Source organism: Heterodontus francisci, chromosome 2 (assembly GCF_036365525.1).
Source record: "Heterodontus francisci isolate sHetFra1 chromosome 2, sHetFra1.hap1, whole genome shotgun sequence".
In the NCBI taxonomy this organism is placed as follows: Eukaryota; Metazoa; Chordata; class Chondrichthyes; order Heterodontiformes; family Heterodontidae; genus Heterodontus; species Heterodontus francisci.
The window spans coordinates 182,944,719-182,962,293 of record NC_090372.1 but is presented as its reverse complement, the minus strand read 5'-3'; the positions used below and the strand labels follow the sequence as shown (position 1 = coordinate 182,962,293).

Sequence of the window (17,575 nt, the reverse complement as noted above, 5' to 3'; positions counted from 1 at the left end):
ATTTTGGGTAATCCTATGGTTGTTAAAAATGCTCTATAAATGCAACCTCTTTCTACCTTAGGTTCCAGGCTTGAATCCAGCCTAGTCTGATGGGTAAAAATCTCCCCCATCTGCCAGCTGTAAATGTGCTATGTGTCTTATACATGCCAACATAGCAAAATCTGACCGTTTCAAAAAAAGCTGACACAATCTTAAAAGAAATCTGACAATTCAAAAAAGAAATTGTAAGTCAAAAAGAATTCTCAATATAAGCCTGAGATCACTAAATGTACACAATCATGTGGAGTTTTGCACATGCACATGAAAAAGCTTTTGATATTCTGGGTTGACTCACCCGAAGCAGCGAAATACTGGGTGGGGGGGAATAAATTTCCGCAGGGGTTCTCTCGTTCCTCAGTCATATGAGTTCAAGCAGGAGAACTGTCATGACTTTCCACAACAGAGGTGAGGTTGCGGGCAACACTGGTTGTTCCGTATGAAATATGGATGGTCGGCTTCCTTGGGGTCTGGGCCATCTCAAATCAGTTCCTTGTGGATGTGGGTTCGCAGACTAAAACTACCTGTAATCAGGCACAAATTGGACATCTCAATCAGGTGCGCAAAGGATGGCTGATGGAGAAAACAGACATGTTTGGATCTTGAGAATTAGCCATTGCGTTATGGAACTGACAACTGTCATTGGACCCCCTACAATGGAGGGGGTTTTTTTTGAACCATGTACATCAGACAATGTGTATATACAATTAATTACCTGCAGAATTTTTGTAATGGCTTTTATTCAGAAGCCATGTTGCTGGACGACCTGTGGAGAAAATCTGTCCTGAAAATAGACTGACCACAGGCAAGTGACATTTGCGCCACACAGGCAATGACCATCTCCAACAAGAGAATCTAACCATCTCCCCTTGACATTCAATGGCATTACTATCGCTGAATCCCCCACGATCAACATCCTAGGGGCTACCATTGGCCAGAAACTGAACTGGAGTAGCCATATAAATACCGTGGCTACAAGAGCAGGTCAGAGGGTAGGAATCCTACGGCGGGTAACTCACTTCCTGACTCCCCAGTGCCTGTCCACAATCTACAAGCACATGTCAGGAGTGTGATGGAATACTCTCCACTTGCCTGGATGTGTGCAGCTCCAACAACACTCAAGGAGCTCAACACCATCCAGGACAAAGCGGCCTGCTTGATCGGCACCCCATCCACAAACATTCACTCCCTCCACCACTAACGCACAGTGGCAGCAGTGTGTACCATCTACAAGATGCACTGCAGCAACACACCAAGGCTCCTAAGACAGCACCTTCCAAACCCGCGACCTCGACCAACTAGAAGGACAAGGGCAGTAAATGCATGGGAACACCACCACCTGCAAGGGGGAGGGTGAACAGCCAGAGGTTGTGGTACACATTGGTACGAATGACATAGGCAGGAAGAGTGACGAGGTCTTGCAGGGGGAATTCAGGGAGTTAGGTAGTAAGTTTAAAAAAACAGGACCTCTAAGGTTGTAATCTCGAGATTACTCCCTGTGCCACATGCCAGTGAGGCTAGAAATAGGAAGATAGTGCAGCTAAACACGTGGCTGAACAGCTGGTGTAGGAGAGGGGGTTTCAGATATCTGGATCATTGGGATCTCTTCTGGGATAGGTGGGACCTGTACAAGAAGGATGGGTTGCTTCTAAACTAGAGGGGCACAAATATCCTGGCTGCGAGGTTTGCTAGCGTCACTCAGGAGGGTTTAAACTAGTGTGGCAGGGGGGTGGGAACCAGAGCAGTAGGTCAGCAGGTGAAATAACTGAGGGGGAACTAGTGAATAAGGCCAGTAAGACTGAGAGGAAGAGCAGGCAGGGAGATGTTGCTGAGCACAGCGGGACTGGTGGTCTGAACAGCATTTGTTTCAATGCGAGACGTATAACAGGTAAGGCAGATGAATTTAGAGCTTGGATTAGTACTTGGAACTATGATGTTGTTGCTATTACAGAGACTTGGTTGAGGGAAGGACAGGATTGGCAGATAAACGTTCCAGGATTTAGATGCTTCAGGTGGGATAGAGGAAGATGTAAAAGGGGTGGGGGAGTTGCATTACTGGTTAAGGAGAATATCACAGCTGTACTGCGGGAGGACACCTCGGAGGGCTCATGCAGTGAGGCAATATGGGTAGAGCTTAGGAATAGGAAGGGTGCAGTCACAGTGTTGGGGGTTTACTACAGGCCTGCCAACAGCCAGCGGGAGATAGAGGAGCAGATATGTAGACAGATTTTGGAAAGATGTAAAAGCAACAGGGTTGTTGTGGTGGGTGAATTTAACTTCCCCTATATTGACTGGGACTCACTTAGTGCTAGGGGCTTGGATGGGGCAGAATTTGTGAGGAGCATCCAGGAGGGCTTCTTGAAACAATATGTAGATAGTCCAACTCGGGAAGGGGTCGTACTGGACCTGGTATTGGGAAATGAGCCCGGCCAGGTGGTCGAAGTTTCACTAGCAGAGCATTTCGGGAACAGTGACCATAATTCCGTAGGTTTTGAGGTATTAGTGGATAAGGATAAGAGTAGTCCTCAGGTGAAGGTGCTAAATTGGGGGAAAGCTAATTAAAACAATATTAGGCAGGAACTGAAGAATTTAGATTGGGGGCGGTTGTTTGAGGGTATACTGCATACAATTCTGGTCACCACACTACCAGAAGGATGTGGAGGCTTTGGAGAGGGTACAGAAGAGGTTTAACAGGATGTTGCCTGGTCTGGAGGGTATTAACTATGAGGAGAGGTTGGATAAACTCAAATTGTTTTCACTGAAACGACGGAGGTTGAGGGGCAACCTGATAGAGGTTTACAAAGTTATGACAGAGTGGATAGTCAGAAGCTTTTTCCCAGGGTGAAAGAGTCAGTTACTAGGGGACACAGGTTTAAGGTGCGAGGGGCAAAGTTTAGAGGGGATGTGCGAGGCAAATTTTTTACACAAAGGGTGGTGAGTGCCTGGAATTTGCTGCCGGGGGAGGTAGTGGAAGCAGGTACGATAGCGACGTTTAAGAGGCATCTTGACAAATACATGAATAGGATGGGAATAGAGGGATATGGACCCCGGAAGTGCAGAAGGTTTTAGTTTAGACAGGCATCATGATCAACGCAGGCTTGGAGGACCAAATGGCCTGTTCCTGTGCTGTACTGTTGTTTATTCTTTGTTCTTTGTTCCCCTCCAAGTCACACACCATCCTGACTTTGAACTATATCGCTGTTCCTTCACTGTCGCTGGGGCAAGACCCTGGAACTCCCTTCCTAACAGCACTGTGGGTGTACCTATCTCACATGGACTGCAGCGGTTCAAGAAGGCAGCTCACCACCACCTTCTCAAGGGCAATTAGGGATGGGCAATAAATGCTAGCCTAGCCAGCGATGCCCGCATCCCATGAATGAATTTAAAAAAGTGTTTGACTGATGTTGGAATTGGCCCCTACCAGCAATGAAGAGGATACAGAGACAGAAACAAATGTTACAATGATCTTTAATGTACAAGTACCACTTATACTGTTATTACTTTCATATAATGGGAAAAGCTTATAATGGGATGTATAATTTGGCTATTCATTCGATGGCCTCCTGAGATACTGAGTGGAGAAATGAGGTGCCTCCGCAACAGATTTTAGTGGGCGGGTTGATGTGATGTGCTTTATAGTCTGGGACCCATGGCGACAATCGCAATCCAGGTCGTCCCTCATCTTCTACTTGTGGAGCAGGTGGCCACATCGTTCATGCCCTCTTTGGATTCGGTTGAGCACTGTCCACTTCCTTTGAGGAAGGTTGAACCTCGGCTATTGGGTCAATGATGTTTCTTTATGCTGTTTGCATCCCATGATTCTGTCCATCTGGATAGTGGGTTGATACCAGCTGCATGAGTATTAGCTGCTGTTTCCCAGAATGACCAGCGTGATTTTAAATGCTTTCATGGTGAATTTTTCAAGTCTTAATGAATGGAAGTCAACTAACACATTGGAGTGTTCTAAGAAGTCTCTAGCCTTTCTACCAGGTTCCTTCCACTCTTGCCTTGGATTTACTTTGTGTGCGATTTTCTAAATTATTCTTCAATTCAGGGATCTATGACTGCTAACTAGGCAATCAGAATCATAAGTTTTTTCTTAGTCCAGTATGAATTACATCACTTCTCCCTTGTTAGATAATCTCCACTGATGTGACGATTGTGACAAGCAGCTCAGATAGGGCCCCATCAAAGCCAATTCTGATGCATGCAACAAATACAGTGAAATGTAAAGCCCATTTTTACATTGTTCCTTCTGACATGCTATCAATAATCCCATCCTTATTACAGCCTATTTGTGACCACAGTCAATCTGTACAACAGTTCATAATATAATGTGAATTTGTGATATACTTCTATATATACATACACACTTAAAAGCTTAAATATAATTGGCTCATAATAAACTAAGATGTATATTGCAAAGGTCCAAGACATTTACTCATTTAAACAGCTCCATATATGAAGGTAACCCTTCTCATAATGAAGTGTTGACATGGAAAAGGGCCATACTCAAAAGTTAATAAAGAGCACCGCAACCACCGTCAGAACTAATGAAACGTGCTGTGAACCAGTTAATGTATGAAAAGAAAAGCAGCAAATAGCACGGGGTCTGGTAACAGCAGCAGCCGAGGTGCTCATCTCTCAGTTATCTCAGTCAAAAGATTTTGGATGAGATGCCTTGAAATCAAAATGGCACGACATACTTGCTGTGACTTATTCTGACCCACTATTGCATTATCACATTTGAAGACAAAGCTTAATCTTTAATATTTAGCCTTCAAGTAATGGGTGTGAATACTATGCCACAAAATTCTACAGCAGCATGTGTCATCCAGGTACTTATCAATAGGGCTGCACCCTGCTTTAATTCAAGACTTGATTTTTTTTGTTATGATTTTTCATATTGAACTAGTATGCCAGTACACTACTACAGATAGATTGTTTTTCAGTATGTAGTTAAGTATATCTTTATAATACAATGTTCCCTCATTCCTCTCTAATGGCCATTAACTTTTGTCCTGCAGATTACCCCTGCTCTGGAATGCTAGGAATGGTATCTGGACTCATCTCTGATAACCAGATCACAGCTTCATCCTCCATGGATCGTTACTGGGGTCCTGAACATGCTCGGCTTCTCACCAGTCGAGCAGGCTGGGCATTACAACCGATCCGTCGACCTTATAATAACGAATGGATACAGATAGACCTGGGAGTGGAGAAAGAGGTGCGAAGCCTGATCATTCAGGGTGTGAAGCAGAGAGACAATAAAGTGTATATGCGGAAGTTCAAGCTTGGGTACAGCACAAATGGATCAGACTGGAAGCTGGTAACAAATACTGGCAGCTCTAAACCGAAGGCAAGTAGAATGTGATCACATCTTTAGGCATGGCTATTTCTTTTTGAAATGGAAGTAAGACACTGAGTTCAGCATATGCCGTCATGCTGCCACTAAAATTAACATCTCAGGTGCTACAGTAAAAAAAAACAAGCACATATGCAGCACTATGCAAGAGTCATGTGTCACATTTGCCATGTCCCCCAACATATAAATGATGGAACATGTCTACATTAAAAAAAAATTAATGGTGTTTTTTCTTTCCCTGTCAGAAGATATTAGTCTCAATTTTCTCTGCAACAGAACACTGCTATCACACAAAGCCAACATTTTGTCTTTGTGGATTACACTTAAAGTGCTTCTTTGTCTGGCAAAGCAGAAGACTCCGTATCAATTAGAATGCAAAGATTCTCTTCATGAAAGAGCATCTGGAGAATCTTTGTTTGGGAAACAAGAACACTCCAAAGCCTTTTTATCATGCTGACATGAAGCATATAGTGTCCAATGGTGCATTTCAATAAAATTTGCGTTACTGCATCACGTTTCCATAAGCAAATGGAAAAAGGTTTTCTGAACACTTTCATGTAAAGACCGATTTTAGGCAATGTGATGCCATTTAATTTGGATGTCAGTGTGAAGTGGGTCCTGGAGTTATTTGATAGGTATGCTATAAGTTTTCTGCTTTTTAGTTTAGTTTAGAGATACAGCACTGAAACAGGCCCTTCGGCCCACCGAGTGTGTGCCGACCATCAACCACCCACTTATACTAAATCCTACACTAATCCCATATTCCTACCACATCCCCACCTGTCCCTATATATTTCCCTACCACCTACCTATACTAGGGGTAATTTATAATGGCCAATTAACCTATCAACCTGCAAGTCTTTGGCATGTGGGAGGAAACCAGAGCACCCGGAGGAAACCCACGCAGACACAGGGAGAACTTGCAAACTCCGCACAGGCAGTACCCAGAATCGAACCCGGGTCTCTGGAGCTGTGAGGCTGCAGTGCTAACCACTGCGCCACTGTGCCGCCCATGTGTGGCCAGTTTTCAGTGTTACACAGCTTGACTCTTGCACTTCATTCCAGTAATTGTCAATGGGAATGATATAATCAATATTATTTATCATAGTAGTGATAACGGCTAGGGAAAGACAGAAAATAATACAAAAGAAAACTGTGCAAAAAATGATTGTTGGGCAGGTATATAGATTTCAATCAGAAATTTCACTAAAGCATTCCAATAACCTAATGTCACCTGCAAATGTAATAAAATGTCAAGTTTAAACTAAATTTATACCATATTGTAAATACCCAGTGTGAATATCTACCAACAGTGATATGGATTTTTATGACACTTTATCAAATTGTGCAAAGCTTCCATAAATAGAGGTACAAATTGTTATGCATTATGTCTATTTTTTGGGTGTAAAACAGGTGTCGAGCATACCAATTTATCAGTGGGACTTTGTGTGTTCCTCTAGAAAATTGGTGGCAACCTTTTCAGATTTGAATTTCTAAGAGGAATCTTTGGCACCATACTTGTTGATTTACAATTATTGTTAAGAAATAATGCAGGAAGAATTTACCATTTAATGTATGGCTTACTACCATGTATTCTACCCTGTACCCTGTATACTATCCTGTCCTCAGTACCTTGCTCTATGGCAGTGAGGCCTGGACAACGTATGTCAGCCAAGAGCAACGTCTCAATTCATTCCATCTTCGCTGCCTCCGGAGAATACTTGGCATCAGGTGGCAGGACCGTATCTCCAACACAGAAGTCCTCGAGGCAGCCAACATCCCCAGCTTATACACATTAATGAGTCAGCGGCGCTTGAGATGGCTTGGCCATGTGAGCCGCATGGAAGATGGCAGGATCCCCAAAGACACATTGTACAGCGAGCTCGCCACTGGTATCAGACCCACCGGCCGTCCATGTCTCCGCTTTAAAGACGTCTGCAAACGCGACATGAAATCCTGTGACATTGATCACAAGTCGTGGGAGTCAGTTGCCAGCATTCGCCAGAGCTGGCGGGAGGCCATAAAGGCCATGTGGCGAGTCGAAGAGACTTAGTAGTTGGCAGGAAAAAAGACAGAGACACAAGGGGAGAGCCAACTGTGTAACAGCCCCGACAAACAAATTTTTCTGCAGCACCTGTGGAAGAGTCTGTCACTCTAGAATTGGCCTTTACAGCCACTCCAGGTGCTGCTTCACAAACCACTGACCACCTCCAGGTGCTTATCCACTGTCTCTCGAGATAAGGAGGCCAAAGAAGAACTACCCTGTAATAGTACTCAGTTTTCAAACGGTCATTTGGTAGTACTGCTGAAAATAGAGACATTTTGTCAAAGCTTTTCGTCTTGCACTCATTGGGACAATTCGCAAGAATAACAATGTAAGGGATACAACAAATTTATATTGTACGAGAAGAGAGTGCTGATTGGTTGGCAAGTGGACTCTGATTGCTAGAGGCATTGCCATGGTGAATGCAACAGGTTATGGTGACTGACAGTTAACTGCCAAGCTTTGCTTGAAATGTAAACCAGGCAGTTTGACTCTGATTGGTCAAGGCATTGCCCTGAAGAACGAACCAGTGAATGGCTGTCACTTATTTTGTTCAGCTGAACAGGCTCAATGTACATGTTCTTTCTGTCTGCAAAGAACAGGGCCCTGTGTATTAATATATGTAGCTTCCAGTATGCGCACTGTGAGCCCTACTGACAATCTTAAATTGGTTGTCAGCATAATTCTTAGCTCTCTTTCTTTGGCCTCCTTGTCTCGAGAGACAATGGGTACGCGCCTGGAGGTGGTCAGTGGTTTGTGAAGCAGCACCTAGAGTGGCTAGAAAGACTAATTCTCGAGTGACCGACTCTTCCACAGGCGCTGCAGATAAAATTGGTTGTCGGGACTGTTACACAGTTGGCTCTCTCCTTGCGCATCTGTCTTTTTTCCTGCCAACAGCTAAGTCTCTTTGACTCGCCACTCTTTAGCCCTGCCTTTATGGCTGTCCACCAGCTCTGGTGATCACTGGCAACTGACTCCCACGACTTGTGATCAATGTCACAGGATTTCATGTCACGTTTGCAGACGTCTTTAAAGCGGAGACATGGATGGCTGGTGGGTCTGATACTAGTGACGAGTTCACTGTACAATGCATCCTTGGGGATCCTGCCATCTTCCATGCGGCTCACATGGCCAAGCCATCTCAAGCGCTGCTGGCTCAGTAGGGTGTATATGCTGGGGATGTTGGCTGCCTCGAGGATTTCTGCGTTGGAGATACGGTCCTGCCACCTGATGCCAAGGATTCTCCGGAGGCAGCGAAGCTGGAATGAATTGAGACGTCGCTCTTGGCTGACATACGTTGTCCAGGCCTCGCTGCAGTAGAGCAAGGTACTGAGGACACAGGCTTGATACACACGGACTTTTGTGTTCCGTGTCAGTGCGCCATTTTCCCACACTCTCTTGGCCAGTCTGGACATAGCAGTGGACGTCTTTCCCATGCGCTTGTTAATTTCTGCATCGAGAGACAGGTTACTGGTGATAGTTGAGCCTAGGTAGGTGAACTCTTGAACCACTTCCAGAGCGTGGTCACCAATATTGATGGATGGAGCATTTCTGACGTCCTGTCCCATGATGTTCATTTTCTTGAGGCTGATGGTTAGGCCAAATTCGTTGCAGGCAGCCGCAATCCTGTTGATGAGTCACTGCAGACACTGTTCTGTGTGGGATGTTAATGCAGCATCATCAGCAAAGAGGAGTTCCCTGATGAGGACTTTCCGTACTTTGGTCTTCACTCTAAGACGGGCAAGGTTGAACAACCTGCCATCTGATCTTGTGTGGAGGAAAATTCCTTCTTCTGAAGACTTGAACGCATGTGAGAGCAGCAAGGAGAAGAAGATCCCAAACAGTGTAGGTGCAAAAACACAGCCCTGTTTCACGCCACTCAGGATAGGAAAGGGGTCTGATGAGGCGCCGCTATGCTGAATTGTGCCTTTCATATTGTCATGGAATGAGGTGATGATACTTAGTAGCTTTGGTGGACATCTGATCTTTGCTAGTAGTCTGAAGAGACAACATCTGCTGACGAGGTCAAAGGCTTTGGTGAGATCAATGAAAGCAACGTAGAGGGCCATCTGTTGTTCACGGCATTTCTCCTGTCGATGGCAAAGAGAGAACAGCATGTCAATGGTGGATCTCTCTGCTTGGAAGCCACACTGTGCCTCAGGGTAGATACGCTCGGCCAGCTTCTGGAGTCTGTTTAAAATGACTGGGGCAAAAACTTTCCCCACTATGCTGAGCAGGGAGATTCCACGGTAGTTGTTACAGTCACTGTGGTCACTCTTGTTCTTATAGAGGGTAATGATATTGGCATCGCGCATGTCCTGTGGTACTGCTCCCTCATCCCAGCACAGGCAAAGCAGTTCATGGAGTGCTGAGAGTATAGCAGGCGTGGCACTCTTGATTATTTCAGGGGTAATGCTGTCCTTCGCAGGGGCTCTTCCACTGGCGAAAGAATCAATGGCATCACTGAGTTCCGATTTTATTGGCTGTCCGTCCAGCTCACCCATCACTGGCAGAGACTAGCTGCAGTGAGGGCGGTCTCAGTGACAACATTTTCCCTGGAGTACAGTCCTAGGTAGTGCTCCACACAGCGGTCCATTTGCTTGCGTTGGTCAGTGATCGTGTCCCCTGATTTAGACTTGAGGGGAGGCGATCTTCTTGATGGTAGGCCCAAAAGCTCTCTTAATGCCATCATTGGGCGGCACAGTGGCGCAGTGGTTCGCACCGCAGCCTTAAAGCTCCAGCGACCCGGGTTCAATTCTGGGTATTGCTTGTGTGGAGTTTGCAAGTTCTCCCTGTGTCTGCGTGGGTTTCCTCCGGGTGCTCCGGTTTCCTCCCACATGCCAAAGACTTGCAGGTTGATAGGTTAATTGGCCATTATAAATTGCCCCTAGTATAGGTAGGTGGTAGGGAAATATAGCGACAGATGGGGATGTGGTAGGAATATGGAATTAGTGCAGGATTAGTATAAATGGGTGGTTGATGGTCGGTACAGACTCGGTGGGCCGAAGGGCCTGTTTCAGTGCTGTATCTCTAAACTAAACTAAACATTCCTCTGATGTTTCTGGTGTCGGAGGCCAGCTGAATACGACTGCATAGGTGTTGCCAGTAGTCATTTGCGCAGCACCTGGCTGTTCTTTGTGCAGCGCTTCTGGCTACTTTAAGTGCTACGGATGTTAACTCACTGGGGGCTTTCTTGTAGTTCAACAGTGCAATGCGCTTAGCGGCTATGACAGGTTCCAGCTCTTCAAAGTGAGATTGAAACCAGTCTGCATTCTGCTTCTCAGTTTTGCCGTGGGTGGTCATTGCTGAGTCATAGAAGTCTTCTCTGATGTGGGCCAACTTGGGATGAGGGCGCACTGAGAATTATTCAGTAAAAGTAGTCCAATTGCAGAATCACATCTATCACATCTTCAGCAATACCCAGTTTTCAATTAGACAAAAACAAAATACTGCGGATACTGGAAATCTGTATTACAAACAGAAAATGCTGGAAACACTCAGCAGGTCAGGCAGCATCTGTGGAGAGAGAAACAGAGTTAATGTTTCAGACTGATGACCTTTCATCAGAACTGAGAAGAGTTAGAAACGTAATAGGTTTTCAGCAAGTGAAAGAAGGGAGGGTGGGAAGAACAACAAAGGGGGATGTCTGTGATAGGATGCAGGCTCAGCTTTCAATTTATGTTTGATTCTTAATGGAAAAATCCAATGTCGAATTACATAAACTTTACTGAATTACTACGTATTCCAGGTGCCTGCATCTCGTGTACATAATTCCAGAGTTATATTCAAGCTGCTAATTTTGAAAATTGGGAGCAATATTGTAATTACAAATGCTGCTAAGTTATGAAAATGGAACGCAGATAATGCAGCTCATTATATTTTGGTTTCGGAAATGAGCATATTTTGCCTGTGTAATTCTGTTAATGGATTCAACTAATGTCTGAGTATTTTTTTTTCATATTGTCTAGACATTTGAAGGAAATACCAACTATGATACACCAGAAATTCGGAAATTTGAACCATTGTTAACAAGATACATTCGTATCTACCCTGAGCGAGCATCACCAGCTGGATTAGGACTACGTATGGAGCTGCTGGGCTGTGATATTGAAGGTACAAAGACTTTTAAAATGCACCATGGCTTCACTGCATCATGTATCCATCAACAGGAATGGCCCTTGGGGGTGAGCTGGAGGATTGAAATAAGATGAAAACTTGAAATCGAAGGTTCCACTCGCTGTTAAATCTTTACTTTTTTTGTGTGTCATTAAGGGCTGAAGATATGCCATCCGCCTTCATCATTCATCAGTGCAGGTGTTCTTTTGGTAATAAGAGGGTTTGCCTAGAGGACATATGTTTCAGTAGATTTATTTTAATGGTTACAATATTGTTGTACGAGCATCAGTATAAACCTTATAAATAGATTAGAGGATATTTGAAAAGCAATGACTGGCATACGCATAACGTTTTTGTCTTTTTTAATACTATAATAATTTACAACAGTGAAACAAATTTAGAATAAGATCCCATTTGCATCAGAAGCAGAGGTTTATCAAACATTGACTAAAAATATGTTTGCATATTGATAGTAAAGCAAATCACTGCTGCCATCTCCTTTGTGTGTTAACCTCACTTATCAGATAAAATTGCACTTATGCAATATTAATGTACAAAAATGAGAGTGTACTTGTATGAAATTCCTGTGGAAACTATTTTAATAAAGGTGTTAATCTGTTCAAAATAAATGGGCTGACACCTTAATTAAAATAGCATTTATATGCTAATTGGCAGAGTGTGATCTCACCCCGCTGGACTGCACAATGCCAATGGGTTTAACCACAGAAAGTTTTTTTTGACACACAATCCTGACTAATTGAGCCTACGCTTCTAAAGATAACAATAGAAATACCCAAAACATATCAGTGTTTATCTTATGTCCTTTGCTTCTCTTCCCTATTAGTGAGTAAAAAAAAAAGAATGTTGTATTCTATTCATCCAGGTTCAATATTAGATGCTGAGATATAGACCACTCCTTTCATTTTTCGAGTAATGATCTTGATTTTATGCCCCCATATTACACTTTGCCAATCAGCAGAAACAATGGACTGAATTTTACCAGCCCTCTGGAGATGGGCTGGGAAGCGGGTGGCCTCATAAAATGGTGACGGAAGACCGGCGTCTTCCCGCCGCCACTGGATATTCTCAATGGTGGGAATGTCAGTTTCGTGGCCGCCCGCTGACTGGAGGCAGGCACAATTAAACCAAGTAATGGTCACTTTCCACTCCCAGTGGCATTTTACTAGTGTCGGGCAGGCTCTGGCGGTGTGGAGAGACCACCAGGTAAGCCTTCCTTAATGGCCAATCCATGGCCCACAGAGGGGCTCCCCTGCAGCTATGGCCACTCCCGCAGCTCCAACACCGTGCTGGAGAGTTCACCCCTCCAATCGCAGGGGCCTGCCTTCCTGCCTGGCCCTGGCACAGTAAGAAAAAAGCTTACCTGGCCTTCAAGTGTGTCTCAACATGGAAACATCCTCTTCCTTTCCCTGCAGCCTCAGCAGCGTCCACCTCTTTCAGAGGCACTGCCAAGGCTGCCTAACTGCCGGCCCTCTGACTGGCAAGCTTTCTTGCAGGCGGTGGGGTCCTTCCTGATCGGGCACCCTGTGCCCCACAGAGGGCCTCCCCACCATGGCCCAACCGTCCCAACTGGACAACACTCCAGGAACAGGCTGATTGTCCCCGACAAGGCCCCAAAATCTTACCTTGGTTCTGGGGCCGGCATCCTCCTTGCTGCCGTTGGCTGGGTGCAGTCCCAGCAGTGGCTGCAGCTCTCGGGTGCTGCTGAGACTAAGAGTTGCCAGTCCGCTGATTGCCCGGCAGCTCAATTAGGCGGGACGTCCTGCCTCAAGGAGGTGGAAGTCCTGCCCAAGGCCAATTAAGAGCCTGGGGAGCGAAAAAGCCCGGTGTGGCTCCCCAGGCCTGGCGGAGGCAGAATCGTCACCAACATTTTGGCCGGTGGGCGGGGCCACCTGCCCAACATAAAATTCCGGCCAATGCTTCATTTGCAATACTTGGTATATTATATATAACTGGACTGCATAACTAAATTGTGTGATTTTTGCATATTCATTTTAAGTAAAAATAGGATTGTAAAATATTCCCAATGGAGCAGACGGAAACGTAAGTGCTAAGTCAGTGCAAGACTGCGATTTGCAACCACAAGCGCCCAAATATTTACCAGCATGTTTAAAAATTAGGATATATGATGCAGAGACAATACCAAATGTGTTTTGATGCTCTCCTTTTCAGCGGATTGGGGGAATGGGGGGCAGCATTTGTGGCAATGCTTCTGTCCTGATGACATTGGGTTAACCCAATGCCATTCTACTGGTCCAGCTTAAACTAGTCCACATGTGTCATGATGTTTAAGAGTTGAACTCCCAACGCTAATCTTACCACCAACTTCAATTGGTCGATTGGTTAAATTGGGACTCCCTAGATCTATGGCTAGTGCTAATTGCGCCAAAAAAAGTTGAACTCAGGTACTGTTAGCCCAGCTGTCAGCTCTCACTAAAATGCAGTATGATTCTATTATAAAACAATAAAAGTAGGTCAGGTACACAGCAGCTGAGAGCTCTGCATCTTTTCAATGAATATTTTGATAGACCAGTGCAGCCACTATTAATGTAGAAGCAGTATTGTAGTTAAATCTGCAGCTTTTCACCAATAGATTCCATATTTCAAATTCCATCTGCTATCAGAACACACTCCTACGTGAGGTGCGTTCTTAGTACCTCTGCTCAGTACACTGAGCTATGCATTGCTGGAATAATTGTGTAATCGAAACCACTTGAGGATCCTTTTCTTTGGAGACATACTCGAGTGAGACAGTGTTAGAGAGTTTTAGTTGCAACATGTTCCATTGGGGAAAGTAGTGTGACTGTCATCCAGGCACAGTTCAATGGCCTATTTAATGAGCATATTAACACTGGCAATTATGAAAACATTAAACAGTAAAATAATAGTACGATACCAGTGCATTTGCTCTATCTCTTTACCATATGGTTCATTCCACTAAAATCTTAATAACGGTAAATCATGTTGACATATTTCTGATATTTCAGCAGGCAGGCACAATTTAACTCTCAGCAATCAAAACTGTCTGCTAGACTGCTCAGTCTATTATACCAATCCATCTCTAAACAATGCAACTTCTCAAGTGTAAAATGTTCTTTGGTGCTGCTTTCTTTTTCCTAACCAATGGCACCATAGTACATTTATATTCAGGGAAGTAACTAGCACCTCAGTCTAAATGGTTTTCAGAATTGAAAACAAGTGTATATACAAGGTACTTGCTGAAGGCTTGAGTTCAACCTGAATGGCCACCCTCATTGAACTCATGATTAAAAATCACTTGCAGGCTGCACTGACGGCTGAGCAAGTTTATCCAGTGAGTCGCTGAACCATGCAGACTTGGGAGGCCCCTGCAGATCCCTGGTCGATGTTGAGTTAGCTGATCTCAGCCAGGTGGAAGTGAGGAGCTTCAATTCAAATAAGAAAGAACTTGCATTTATATAGCGCCTTTCATGCCCACAGGATATTCCAAAGTGCTTTACAGCCAGTTAAATATTTTTGAAGTGTAGTCACGATTGTAATCTAGGAAAGTGGCAGCCAATTTGCACACGGCAAGGTCTCACTAACAGCATTGTGATAATGGCCAGATAATTTGCTTCTTTAGTGATGTTGGTTGAGGGATAAATATTGGCCAGGGCACCAAGGATAACTCTCCTGCTCTTCTTTGAACTAGAGCAATGAGACCTATTATGTCCATGTAAGAGGGCAATGGGGCCTTCGTTTAAAGATCTCACGACCATCAGTGCAGCACTCACTCAGTACCACACTGGAGTGTCAGTCTATATTTTCTGCTCAAGTCTCTGGAGTGAGACATGAAGCCAAAACTTTCTGACTCTGATGCAAGAATGCTACCACTGAGCCACAGCTTACACCTTAGCTTCAGTGGGCTGAATTTTCCGGGGGACATTGTAGACCCGTCGCCGGGACCGAAAGTGGGAGACGACTGCACTCCGGTGGATAGTGGGACACTGGGGCCGAATTTTGCAGCAGTGGTCAATTAACTGACAGCTGCCCAATGGAGGACGGCGGCCTGCCCCCCCCCACCTTCCTCAGAGCTGCCGGCCCAATCAGAGGGCTAGCAGCCTCAGCAGCACTAACACTAGCAGTGCCCAGTGCTGAGGCTGCAGCTCCAAGATGAGGGGCCCTCGATGGAGGCCCCCTCGAAGAAATGGTGAGTTCTTTGGGGAAAGCCAGCGGCGATCATGGGTGGTGGGGGGGTGTGGGGGGAGTGTCCCGGTGCCCCTGGGGGTCACCCCATGCAGCGACGGTCCCGCCCAATGTGGGCAAAATGCCTGTGCGGGCAGGAAGTGTCCATTAATTGGCCACATAAGTGGCTTGGCGGCCAAGCTGCTGAGCTCTCCGCCGCTGGCAATATGCCATGGTGGCAGGAAGACGTCGGGTTCCCCTCCCAACACCTTCCCCCTGCATATTGCCAGCCTTTACGCCTCCCAACCCGACCCCAATAGAATTAGAATTAGAATTAGAACATTACAGCGCAGTACAGGCCCTTCGGCCCTCGATGTTGCGCCGACCTGTGAAACATCTGACCTACACTATTCCATTTTCATCCATATGTCTATCCAATGACCACTTAAATGCCCTTAAAGTTGGCGAGTCTACTACTGCTGCAGGCAGGGCGTTCCACGCCCCTACTACTCTCTGAGTAAAGAAACTACCTCTGACATCTGTCCTATATCTATCACCCCTCAACTTAAAGCTATGTCCCCTCGTGTTTGCCATCAACATCCGAGGAAAAAGACTCTCACTATCCACCCTATCTAACCCTCTGATTATCTTATATGTCTCTATTAAGTCACCTCTCCTCCTCCTTCTCTCCAACGAAAACAACCTCAAGTCCCTCAGCCTTTCCTCGTAAGACCTTCCCTCCATACCAGGCAACATCCTAGTAAATCTCCTCTGCACCCTTTCCAAAGCTTCCACATCCTTCCTATAATGCGGTGACCAGAACTGCACGCAATACTCCAGGTGCGGTCTCACCAGAGTTTTGTACAGCTGCAGCATGACCTCGTGGCTCCAAAACTCGATCCCCCTCCTAATAAAAGCTAACACACCATATGCCTTCTTAACAGCCCTATTAACCTGGGTAGCAACCTTCAGGGATTTATGCACCTGGACACCAAGATCTCTCTGTTCATCTACACTACCAAGAATCTTCCCATTAGCCCAGTACTCTGTATTCCTGTTACTCCTTCCAAAGTGAATCACCTCGCACTTTTCCGCATTAAACTCCATTTGCCATCTCTCAGCCCAGCTCTGCAGCCTATCTATGTCCCTCTGTACCCTACAATAGACTGGGAAAATTCAACCTGGTGCCTGTGCATTAGGAAGTAAACCAACAGTCTTTGCACGATGTGGGCATTTGAAACCAGTGGTTAAGGACAGGATTGGGCTCGGTGATGTTGCCTCACAGCTCCTAGTCAAATAGCCTGCCAGCACACACCCTGAAGACTCACACGTGAATAATAGCAACATAGCAAGGTGAACCTGTAATCCTGTCCTTCAGAAGGGGAGGGAAGAAAAAACAATGTTGAAAACAGTCAGTGTTGTCTAGATTTATAATTATGATGGTCTGAGCCTAATGTATGCTTTTAGAGATACACGCGAGTGTTGCAAATTATTAATACCTTCATCTTTCAATTACAGTCCCAACATCCCCTCCGACCTTGGATTCAGATGAGTGTGACGAGGAGTTTGGAAACTGCCACAGCGGAACAGGTGATGGCTTCGACTTTACAGGTGCATAAATCCTCCTAACACCATAACTGTAACCTTTCTCACTTGCTTCCTGTGTGCTCAACTGTTAATGAGCCAAAAATTACTAAAACACATGTCTCTCATCCAACTAATAAACAGCTTATCCTTACAAATCTGCCACTATCAACACCTTCCCTCTACTAATTGGGACTAATCCTTCAGTGTTCATTCTTCCTTATTAGGAACTGCAGCACCACATTGGAAGAATAAATAAACAAGCAATT

The 17,575-nt window shown here is 45.1% G+C and overlaps 1 protein-coding gene across 4 annotated transcripts in view; it reads left to right on the top strand.

Annotated features, from left to right (window-relative positions):
* The window catches only part of nrp1a (neuropilin 1a), a 192,953-nt gene that overhangs the window by 140,114 nt on the left and 35,264 nt on the right, over positions 1 to 17,575 (top strand). For 3 of the 4 annotated variants that reach the window (XM_068014677.1, XM_068014647.1, XM_068014667.1), the window contains 3 exons: positions 5,064 to 5,395; positions 11,414 to 11,558; positions 17,241 to 17,333. In XM_068014677.1, coding sequence (XP_067870778.1) covers positions 5,064 to 5,395; positions 11,414 to 11,558; positions 17,241 to 17,333 — 570 coding nt within the window. The remainder of the gene's footprint in view (positions 1 to 5,063; positions 5,396 to 11,413; positions 11,559 to 17,240; positions 17,334 to 17,575) is intronic. The other variant, XM_068014658.1, reaches the window with a different exon arrangement.